Genomic DNA, 12154 nt, shown 5'->3' with positions numbered 1-12154 from the left:
CCCGGAGCGGGCCGAGGGGGCGGGGTCACGAGCCGCCCGCCGCCGGGTGGAGGGCCCCGGCCGGGAGCCGCGGAAAGAGGAGGGCTCCCGCGACAACGGGGTACGGCGAGCAGTTGGGCACGGGCTGAGTCCGCCTGCCGGCAGGTAGGACGTAAAGGCCGGGCTGGTGTGGGGGCGGACAGGGGCGTCGGCGCAGCTGGGCGCGGTGGGGAGCGGAGAGTGGGGAGGGCAGTGGCCGGGCACGGCCGAGCACCGCCGTAAGGCGCGCGGACCGGACCGACCAGCTGACGCTCGGCTAGGCGTGAGGGCCTCTCTCTGGTGGTCGCGAGCCTGACTCGTCTTTCCCGGTCGCTGCCTTTCTCTGGCTGCTGTCGAGGCCTGGGGGAGTGCACCTACCGGTCCGTCTTCCCGGGCTCTGTAGTCACGGAGAGATGAGGAGGAGGAGGAAAGGGCCTCACTGGTCACTTCTGAGCCTTCCAGACCACTGCTTCCTGCTCCCTCTCTAACCCCAGAGATGCAATAGATTGAATGCTGAGAGCTCTAAACTCGGCAACGGTCATTTTAAAGTGAAAGACCCCAGAAGGTTCTAAAGTTACTCCCTTTCCCCAAATCTGTTCTGTAGTCTAAAGGAACACTCTCATTATTTTTACCAGTTGAGATATGAGATTCTTGTTTTCTGTTCCTTAGGTTAAATTGTACTTCCCGAATTAAGCTCATGCTGCCTTTTTTTTTTTTTTGAGATAGAGTCTCGGTCTGTCTGCCAGGCTGGAGTGCAGTGGCGCGATCTGGGCTTACTGCAACCTCCGTCCCCTGGGTTCAAGCAATTATCCTGCCTCATTCTCCCTAGTAACTGGGATTACAGGCGTGCGCTACCACGCCCGGCTGATTTTCGTATTTTTAGTAGAGACGGCGTTTGTCCGTTTTGGCCAGGCTGGTCTGGAATTCCTGACATCAGGTGATCCCCCACCTCGGCCTCCCAGAGTGCTGGGATTACAGGTATGAGCCACCGCGCCCAACCTCATGCTGCCTTTTTTTTTTTTTAACATCATGTGTGTTCATGTGATCGCTAAGGAACCCAGCTCTTCCATTTAGTTCCCTCTTTCTATCCCTCAAATCTTGTCCAACTGGTGATTTCCATATTGTTGCACTCTCTTTAAAATAAAAAAATTGCCTCCAAGTCTTCTTCCCAAGTATCTTTTATTTGCTTTTTTTTCATCTTGCGTACATTCTCTTCCTTGATCTCATCAGTTCCATTTTTGTGCACTTGATGTGTGTCAGCTATTATTCTAGACGCCTGGGATACAATGGTGAACAGGTAACTAATTTTGGTGGGAGCAGAGAGACTCTGAAATCAGTTAAGGAATAAGTACCATTTGGTGAAGTGATAAAGAGTGACTAGAGGGGTTATTTTGGCCAGGGGGATGTCAGAAATGGTCTTAATTTCTGCATTTAAAAACTTCTGTATACCAGTAACAATTAACTAGGAGTTTTAATAATAAAAAGACACTATTCATAATGGCATTCAAAACTAAAGGTACCTAGAAATAGATGAACCTAAAGCTGTGTAGTCCTTTAGACAGAAAATTGTAAGGCTCTGTTGGAACACAAAAGATGACCCAAGTAAATGGTAGATATACCGTATTAATAGATGGAAAGACTCAACAAAAAGATGTCAGTTTTCCTCAGTTCTACGAATTCAGTGTGATGCCATTTGGAATCACCATATTGTTTTATGGAACTTGACATGCTGAACTTAAAATTTATATGGAAAGGCAAAGGACCAAGAATAGTGAAGTCAATTTTTTTTTTTTTTTTTTGAGACGGACTCTATCTCTGTCCCCCAGGCTGGAGTGCAGTGGCACGATCTCGGCTCACCGCAACCTCCACCTCCTGGGTTCACGCCATTCTCCTGCCTCAGCCTCCCGAGTAGCTGGGACTACAGGCTCCCGCCAACACGCCCGGCTAATTTTTTGTATTTTTAGTAGAGACGGAGTTTCACCGTGTTAGCCAGGATAGTCTCGATCTCCTGACCTCGTGATCCGCCCGCCTCGGCCTCCCAAAGTGCTGGGATTACAGGCTTGAGCCACCGCGCCGGGCCAGTGAAGTCAATTTTGAAGAAGAAGAAAAATAAGGTCTCTCTCTATCAGATACCAAAGCTTAATATAAAGTTGTAATTATTAAGATGGTATGATATTGATTCAGGGATAGAGAAGTAGATTCATGGAACAGAATAGAGACACTAGAAACATACCTATTTACATATGGGAGTTTAGTATACCACTAAGTGGTATTGCAAAGCAGGGGGGAAGCATAGACTATTCAATAAAGGATGATGAAATACGTGGTTGGTGAGATATCTGGCATTGTTATGGAATACAGACAGGATTAGATTCTTACTTTCAAACTATTTACAACAGTTTCCAGATAAAGACCTAAATGTGAATGGCACAGCTGCAAGGTATTTGGAAAGGAATATAAGAGACCATTGTCTTTAGGAAAGATTTCTTTTTTGTTTGCTTTGTTAAATCTTGTTACACTTAAGATTTGTCATGTTAACCATGTTGAGTTGTTGAGTTCAGTGACATTCACATTGTGCAACCAGCACTACTATCTATCTCCAGAACTTTTTTTTTTAAATCTCTCGGAGGATTTCTTAAGTTACAAAAAGCACCTTTGAGGTATCATTTTATTACTCCAAATGAGAGATGATGTTGGCTGGAACTAGACAAGAGTGTAGCAGTGAATACAGAGAAAAATGGATGGATTTTGGGGTATGTTTTGATGGTAGAGAAGAGCAACTATGCGTGGTTTGGATGTAGAGTAAGGGGAAAACAAGGAATCAAGGGCAACATCTGTTTTTTTGCTTGAGTTAAGAGGTAGATCATTTACCATTTACAATCAAAAAGCATTGACCATTTGGTGGATGGTGATGGAGAAGATTTGTGGAGGAAGAGTTTGGGGAGAAAAAGTAAAGAATTCCATTTTGGACAGTTAAGTATGAAAGGCCTGTTGGACATCCAAGTGGAAATGTTCCAATAGCTGTTGGATAGATAGGTCAGGAAAGATCGTAGCTAGAGGTACTCTGCAATCACTGGCATATAGATACTAAGAACGGCCCGGCACAGTGGCTCACGCCTGTAATCCCAGCACTTTGGGAGGCCAAGGTGGGCGGATCACGAGGTCAGGAGATTGAGACCATCCTAGATAACACGGTGAAACCCCGTCTCTACTAAAAATACAAAAAAATAGCTGGGCGTGGTGGCAGCTACTCGGGAGGCTGAGGCAGGAGAATGGCGTGAACCCGGGAGATGGAGTTTGCAGTGAGCCGAGATCGTGCCACTGCACTCCAGCCTGGGCGAGAGAGCGAAACTCCGTCCCAAAAAAAAAAGACAAAAAAAAAACTGTGGTGTGTTGGAATCAGCTGTATTACACAGAAAACAAGATAAAACTGGCTTAAATATGTATGTAATTGCATAGGCAGGCAGCCATGCTTTTATGGCAGCAGCTCTGTAATCATCAGGGACTCGGATTCTTCTATCTGGCTGCTCCACCGTCCTTAATAAGATGCTTCATGGTAAGATGACTGCTTTAATTCGAACTGTCAGTTGCTCATTCTAGCAAGAGGGAGGAGGGAAGGAGGAAGAAAGGCACATACCCTTCTTTTTAAGGATACTTTTCAGAAATTGCACATGACACATCCACTCATATTTCATTAGCCAATTCTTAGTAAGTGCCCATAGTTAACTAGAAAGAAAGGTGATGTAGTCTTTTTTGTTGTCTGTGTACCCAGCTACAACTCAGGTTTTATTAATCAGAATGAAAGCATGAAATGATGTTTCACTCTGGCTTCCTCCACCAGGGCAATGAAGCTACTGATATGAAGATCCCAGTGACCTCCATATTGTTAAACTTAATGGAATTTTCAAACATTTGTTTTATTTTAAAATTATAATCTCTTCCCTTTTACTTTCTGTGTCTTTTAGTCTCAAAATTTTTCCCTGTTCTCTACTTAAAATCAGTGTTTCAGATTTTATGTAATCACTGTCATAATCTTTTTTTTTTTTCGAGATGGAGTCTCGCTCTGTCGCCCAGACTGGAGCGCCGTGGCGCAATCTTCGCTCACTGCAAGCTGCACCTGGTTTCATGCCATTCTCCTGCCTCAGCCTCCCAAGTTGCTGGGACTACAGGCACCCACCACCACACCCAGCTAATTTTTTTGTATTTTTAGTAGAGACAGGGTTTCACCGGGTTAGCCAGGATGGTCTTGATCTCCTGACCTTGTGATCTGCCCGCCTCGGCCTCCCAAAGTGCTGGGATTGCAGGCGTGAGCCACCGTGCCTGGCCCCATAATCTTAAAGGTGCTTTTAAATAGAAATTGACAAGCAGACTCTAAAATTATGTGGAAGTACCAAGGACCTAGAATAGTCCATCTTGAAAAGGAAGGACACAGCTGGAAAATTTATACTACTAGCTTCAAGACTTACTTTAAAAACTACAGTAACCTGGCTGGGCGTGGTGGCTCACGCCTGTAATCCCAGCACTTTGGGAGGCCAAGGTGGGTGGATCACAAGGTCAGGCGATCGAGACCATCCTGGCTAACACGGTGAAACCCCGTCTCTACTAAAAATGCAAAAAAGTAGCCAGGCGTGGTGGCAGGCGCCTATAGTCCCAGCTACTTGGGAGGCTGAGGCAGGAGAATGGCGTGAACCCGGTAGGTGGAGGTTGCAGTGAGCCAAGATGGTGTCACTGCACTCCAGCCTGGGTGACAGAGCGAGACTCTGTCTCAGGGAAAAAAAAAAAAACTACAGTAATCTGCCTGGCGTGGTAGCTCACACCTGTAATCCCAGCACTTTGGGAAGCTGAGGCGGATGGATCACGAGGTCAGGAGTTCAAGACCAGCCTGGCCAACATGGTGAAACCCTGTCTGTACCCAAAATACAAAAATTGGCCGGGTGTGGTGGTGGGCACCTGTAATTCCAGCTATTTGGGAGACTGAAGCAGGAGAATTGCTTGAACCTGGGAGGCGGAGGTTGCAGTGAGCCGAGATCGGGCCACTGCACTCCATCCTGCCGGGGCGACAGAGTGAGACTCTGTCAAAAACAAAACGAAACAAAACAAAACAACAACAAAAAACCTACATAATCTAAACAGTGCAGTGTTTATATAAGGATAGATAAATAGATCGATGGAGTGGAAGAGGTCCATACATATGTATTCCATTAGGGTTTTTTTTTGTTGTTGTTTTCTTTGAGATGTGGGTCTCACTATGTTGCCTAGGCTGGTGTTGGGCTCCTGAGCTCAAGCAGTCCTCGTGCTTCAGGCTTCTGAGTGGCTGGGATTACAGGCATGTGCCACAGATATAGTTAGTTGATTTGTGGTCTCAAGCAATCATCCCACCTTGGCCTCCCAAATCACTGGGATTATAGGCATGAGCCACCACACTTGGCCCTATGGTATACTTTTTATTGTTATGTTATAGTGTATTCCTCTATTCCCTCTACTTATAAAAACATAAAATTTACTGTAAAACAGTATACCAAGTTATGCTGGCAGCAACCTCATATATCTCGTGTAAAGGAAAGTTTAGAAGTTACATGTCAGCTTTTTGAGGCATTATAAACCATCCCAAAGGCTACGGGCTAAAACAAACATTTATTATTGCTTGCAGGCTAAGGGCTGAATATGGATTTGTAGGGTCAGCTAGGGGCCGGCTAGTTTGATGTGGCTTCACATGCCTGGCGGCTGGTGCTGGCTGTCATTTGGTACTTGTTGGCTTCATTAATGGGGATATTGGACATTTCTCCTGTGATCCAGCAGACTAACCTAGGCATCTTTACATGGTGCTGGTCACAGGGTTCTCAAGAGCAATAAGACAGAAGTCTTGATGTGCACGTACTTCCCAAGTCTCAGCTTGCATCATGCTTCTATTGTCCTATGGCCAAAGTTACTCGTAAGGTCAATCTAAAGTCACCATGGGAGGGAACTACCAAAGATCATGGTTATAGGAAAAGGAATAATTTGTGGCCATTAAAAAAAATCTGCATTTAAGACAATAACTGTGTAAAAAAAGCAGGCAAATATGAAAGTGAGCCAACTGGAAGTTTTAGAAATAAAAGTTTTTGAAATACTCAGTGGATGGATCGAATGATAGTCTAAATACAACTAAATAGAAGATGATGAATTGGAGGATAGATTTGGGGAAATAATCCATAGTGCATGTCAGAGAGATAGAAAAAAATGGAAGAAGTTGAGATTTGAAGGTTAGACTTTAAATAGACTCTAATAGGAGTACCAGAAGGTAAAAGTTGAATGGGGGTCAAAGTGGTAATTGTTAAGAATATTGCAGCATTGAAGAAAAATATGAGTTCTAACATGGAAGGGGCATACCAAATCTTGAGTGGGGTATATAAAAACAAACCCATACCCAGACATAAAGTAGAGAATTTTAAGAACATCAAAAGCAAAGATCTTAAAACTGCCAGATGGAATATAATATTGATAGTAATGATAAGTAGCATTTATTGAACACTTAATTTGGAATAGGCACTATTCCGTGTGTTTTACATGTATTAACTTGTGTGATATTTGTAACAACCCTTTACAGTAGTTCCCTTATTATCATCATTTTATAGGTGAGGAAAGTGAGACACAGAGAGGTTAAATAGCCCATTGTCATATGTCTAGTGTTTTCAAATGTACCTGGATTTTGTTTTAATCAGGTATGGTAAGAAGACAGACACAGAGACAACTGCCTTGAAAGAAGAGTTTATTACATACAGTTCCCAAGGAAGAGTGGGCATACCACACCATGCAAGGCCACATGGGGAAGTACCAGGGTCATTCAGGAGGCATGAGGAGCAATGTGAGAACATGGGCCCGAGCTTTCTTTTATTGTGTTTTTTCGTGGGAAGGAATGAGCGAGTCAGGGTAGATGAGCTGAACAAATTTAGGATTGGATAGTTCGAATAATTTTGGAAGACCAGAGAGGTGGTCTCTAGTTGCCTAGTACCTGGCTCTGAGGAGATTTAGAGTAAGGGAAGCATTGGCTGTGTGTGGTGGTTGGGGGTATGCACCTGGGATTGGTTGGTTTGCATATGAGAGGCATGCTCACAGGCAAGTTGTTTGCTACCTCTAGCAGTTAACTATCCCAGAGAGGGGCAGTCACTCCCTGGGTCCTTAAGGTCCTAAGATGTCAAAGCATTCTTAAAAAAAAAAAAAATAAAAAAATTACTAACACAAGTTGTTTGTGGAATTGGATTTGAAACCAGGCAGTGTGGTCCTACAGAGCACATTCTTAAACTTCTTTGCTATTATTTTGCCTACAAAGAAACAACAATTAGACTTAGATTTCTCCTGAGCAACAAGAAATATCGGTGAAAATATCATTAATGTACCAAAGGAAACCTACTGTTATTCTAAATTCTAAACCCAGAATTCCAAACCCAGCTATTATTTTTTTTTTTTTTCTGAGACAGAGTCTTACTCTGTCTCTCAGGCTAGAGTGTAGCGTGTGATCATGGCTCACTGAAACCTCTGTCTCCCAGGCTCAAGCAATTCCTCTGCCTCAGCCTCCCGAGTAGCTGGGAATACAGGCACATACCAACAGGCCCAGCTAATTTTTAAAATTTTTTTGGAGAGATGAAGTCTCACTGGTCTTGAACTCCTGGGCTGGCCTAGAGCTCCTGGGCTCAAGCAATCTGCCCACCTTGGCCTCCAAGTGCTGGGATTGCAGGCATGAGTCACCACGCCTGGCCCAAACACAACTATTTTTTAGTATATCTAAAATAGAGCATTTTTAGATATGCTGAGAGTGAGAGTGCTAACTACATATATGCCTTCATGAAGGAACTATCAAAGGATATACCTTCATCAAGAATGATTTGAACCTAGAAGGAAGTTGTGGATGCAAGAAACAAAAGTAAGGAAGGAAACTGACAAAGTGTTTGTAAATATTTAGGTTGACCGCTTTTAAAAATGGCTTCCTTTGGGATGTTTAAAAATAAGATGGAATTAAAATATTAGACAAAAATACCCAAGATAGGAGAGGATCGGATTTAAAGCATTTTAATATTCTCATTTGGGAGGATAATTATATTGTTTAAATTCATACTGTATATAACACATTTAAAATATAGCTATTTACTAAAGGAATAGAAATAAATGGTATAACTTTAAGCCAATTAAAGAGTAATAAAAAACCTCATCTATCCAACATGCGATAAATGTAAATGGGTTAAATTCATCTATTCAAAGAGAAGTTTTGAAATTGTAAATGATACCAAAAGATTATAACCATGATGGGAAAAGGTAAGATAGTTAAATACTTAGAAAACTGGCAAGGAACTTAAAGCAATAAATGTTAATGGGGATAAAGGAAGGTAGTACATGATGACAAAAGGAACAAAGTACTAAGTTTCTAATAATCATGCATTTGTGTGCACCTAATGGCATATCTTTTCACATTATGACCCCCCCAAAAGGGTAGTAGTTGTTTGCCACACTGATTGGGGTGTTCTGCACTAGAGAGTCAGACCATGAAAGCAAGGGCAAATTTTTCTTTTTCATTGTTAAATTGCTAGCATCTAGAACAGTTCTTCGTTGCTAGGGACTCAGATAAGTATTTGCTTAATGAATAAAAAAAAAAAGGACAACAAAAGGGGTAAATCGACAAGTGCACAAATCAGTATGAAACTTTTAAAAAACCCCTCTCATACTGGTAGATCATGCAGACAAAATTAGCAAGGCTATTCAATGGCCGTTTGGAGCTGTGAAAAAAAATTAGCAAGACTATAGAAACAACAAAATAACAAGCCTAGTATAATGGATATATTCTGTTCACAACAAAGAATAAGCTTATATGGTATATTTATAAATATTGACTGGAACCAGGTAACAAAGGAAGTCTTCACAATTTTAAAGAATCTGTGTCACATAGCACAATAAGATAATCTTTGCCTGTAATCCCAGCACTTCGGGAGGCCAAGGCGGGTGGATCACTTGAGGTCAGGAGTTCAAGACCAGCCTGGGCAATATGGTGAAACCCTGTCTCTACAAAAAATACAAAAAATTAGTTGGGTGTGGTGGTGGGCACCTGTAGTCCCAGCTGCTCAGTAGGCTGAGGTGGGAGGTTTGCTTGAGCCTGGGAGGCGGAGGTTGCAGTGGGTGGTGATTGCACCATTGCACTCCAGCCTGGGTGATAGAGCCAGACCCTGTTTCAAAAAAAAAAAAAAAAAAAGATAATCTTAAAAAGTTTTATATATTTGGAAACTAAAAGCTACTCTCTTAAACAGTTCACAGATTAGAGAAAAATTGCAGTGGAATTTTAGAGGGATAATTTATAGTCTTTTTTTTTTCTTTTGAAACTGGGTCTCACTCTGTCGCTGGAGACGATAGGCTGTAGTACAGTGGCGCAATCTTGGCTCACTGCACCCTCAGCCTCCCAGGTTCAAGCAATTCTCGCACCTCAGCCTCCCAGGTTCAAGCAATTCTCCCACCTCAGCCTCCCAGGTTCAAGCAATTCTCCCACCTCAGCCTCCCGAGTAGCTGGGACTACAGGTGTGTGCCACCACACCTGGCTAATTCCTTTTGGTAGAGTCAGGGTTTTACCATGTTGGCCAGGCTGGTCTTGAACTCCTGAGCCCACGTGATCTGCACGCCTCAGCCTCCCAATGTGCTGGGATTATAATAATTTCTAGTCTTAAATGCATTTGTGAAAGAACAAGAAATGCTCATCTTAGGCATTATTGAAGAAGTTAGGAAAAGGACAGGCAGGGTGCACCCAAAGAAAGAAAGAAAGAAGAAAATAATAAAAAGCAGAAATAGAAAACAAAACAAAAGAGAGAGGTGCCTTCAAGGTACCTTCCTTCCTGTCCTTTATAGCAAAAGGAAAAAGAAAAAAAAAACCTCACGATCCAAAGACAATCTGATATGGGTCTAGAAAACTGAGTTGTGTTCTGGGAATGATTGCATCATATTTAGATCATCTTTACTCAGTTGATGAATTAGTTGGGTGACAGCTCTCCTTTGATAGAATGCCAACTTAACAAGTTTCAGAATTTTTAAATGACGTGGGTACTATCCTGAAAGAACTAGAGAAAAGCTAAATGCTTCTATGGATTCTAAGTGTACCGTCCACATAGAGCTTCTCATTTCTGTAGGGCCTTCAGTCATCAGAGATAAATATGTATATACATATATTTTCAAAGACATTACATTTTTTTCTTGCTTATATTGATATTCTGATTAATAATCTGTCTGTTCTTGTTACCTGTTAATTCTCGTGTTCTGGGAACGATCGTTATCATATTTAGATCGTCTTTCCAGTTGTGAAAACTATGCACAATTGGACACAGTGTGAGGAAGAATAATGAAAATACTAACAAAATATTATTCTAATAAGTCCCTTTTAAGGGTTTAAGGGAGAAATTTTTTTTTAATTGGAAAGTTTTCTTCGTAGTCTTGAAAAAGCTAACTCTGTGGGTCATCTACTGTGAAGGTAACGTGTTCTTGTAGTTAAAACAAGTGTTTTGATTTAGATGCTGAATTAAATTTGTTGTAATTGTTCTACTTACACAGAATGTCCCTGGCTGCTTATTGTGTCATCTGTTGCAGAAGAATAGGAACCTCTACTTCCCCACCAAAAAGTGGCACACACTGGAGAGATATCAGTGAGTACAGCTTAAAAAACTCTTATTTTCTTATAGGAACAGTAATAGAATTGTGGCCATTTCTAAGGTGGGCCACAAAAACTTTTTGAACCCATGATTAAATCTCAGATTTGTTTATGTCTTTCTGTACTAATAGTCCACCCCAAATTTATAGGCCCAGAGCCATACATACTCCTTTTTCTTGAGAATTATTTTCCCTCTTCTACTTCTGTCAAATTTCATACTCATCATCCTAAACTTAAATATAACTGCATTTTCATTCAGCAGATATTTATTAAGCTCTTGCGAAACAAAGTGCCAGGCACCCATATTAGGTTCTGGGAATACAGTGGTGAGCAAGGAAGATGTTGTCCTTGCCTTACAGGGGCTCGGGATGTGGCTCCAGTCTACTCCATCTGGAGCCTTGCCTTCGTTTAGAAAGCTTTCTCCGACACCCTAGGCCAGGTTGGATCTCTTATTTGTCATTTTGTAGGGTCAGTATAGAACCTAATTAATTACCTGTCTTTCCCCATATGCTGTAAACTCTGTGAAGGCAGTATTTTGTCTTGTTTACCACTATAACCTAGTATTTATTATGCATGGCATATAGTAGGTAATCAAATAGTATTTGTTGAATGGAAGAATAAAGTAACTCACCTTTTCTGAGCATTATTTCCTTTATGTGTAAAATGAGAAGATTGGCCTAGAACATCTTTTATTCATTTGACAATAAACAAAATATTTAATTGACCATCTACTCTGTGCCAGGTACAATTCTAGGCCTTAAGAATACAATATTGAATAAAACAAAGTCCTTTTCCTCATGGAGTTTCTTTTTGATCTTTAAGAGAAATCTGTTTTTAGGGATAGATCATTTTTATCTAGAAAATTCTGATACTGTGTTTTAAATACAAAAAGAGAAGTGAGGACAAATGTCATTTTGGCAGCATGAGTTGAAGCTCTGAACAAAGGACTGTCTCGATATGTGTAATAAATTATAGGTTAAGGCTGGGTGCAGTGACTCATGCCTGTAATCCCAGCACTTTGGGAGGCTGAGGTGGGTGGATCACTTCATGTCAAGAGTTTAAGACCAGCCTGGTCAACATGGCGAAACTCTGTCACTACTAAAAATACAAAAATTAGCTGGGTGTGGTGGTGGGCGCCTGTAATCCTAGCTCCTCAGGAAGCTGAAGCAGGAGAATCACTTCAACCCAGGAGGTGGAGATTGCAGTGAGCTGAGATTGTGTCACTGCATTCCAGCCTGGGCAACAGAGTGAAACTCTGTCTCTCTCTCTATGTATATATATATATAATCTTTATATATATATATAATCTTTTTATGTATATATATAATCTTTTTATATATATAATCTTTATGTATATATGTAATCATTATATATATAATCTTTATATATACTTATTTATATTTTGTTTATATATATAAATATATAGAATATATTTATATATATTTTATATATAAATATGTATATAAAATATATATAAATATA

The 12154-nt window shown here is 41.3% G+C and overlaps 1 protein-coding gene across 5 annotated transcripts in view; it reads left to right on the top strand.

The window, feature by feature from the left end:
* Nucleotides 1-3: 3 nt before the first annotated feature.
* SERAC1 (serine active site containing 1) overlaps nt 4-12154 on the top strand; it is a 60823-nt gene continuing 48672 nt past the window's right edge. For 3 of the 5 annotated variants that reach the window (XM_063632687.1, XM_055268288.2, XM_055268255.2), the window contains exons 1-2: nt 10-144; nt 10576-10667. Coding sequence is in view for 4 of the 5 variants with exons in the window: in XM_055268288.2 (XP_055124263.1) it covers nt 10577-10667 (91 nt within the window). In the remaining variant the exon portion in view is untranslated. Of the gene's footprint in view, nt 145-6719; nt 6863-10575; nt 10668-12154 lie in introns of all 5 variants that reach the window. The other 2 variants (XM_063632680.1, XM_055268264.2) reach the window with 1 other exon arrangement.

Source organism: Symphalangus syndactylus, chromosome 2 (assembly GCF_028878055.3).
Source record: "Symphalangus syndactylus isolate Jambi chromosome 2, NHGRI_mSymSyn1-v2.1_pri, whole genome shotgun sequence".
In the NCBI taxonomy this organism is placed as follows: Eukaryota; Metazoa; Chordata; class Mammalia; order Primates; family Hylobatidae; genus Symphalangus; species Symphalangus syndactylus.
This window is presented reverse-complemented; position numbering and strand designations above follow the sequence as displayed.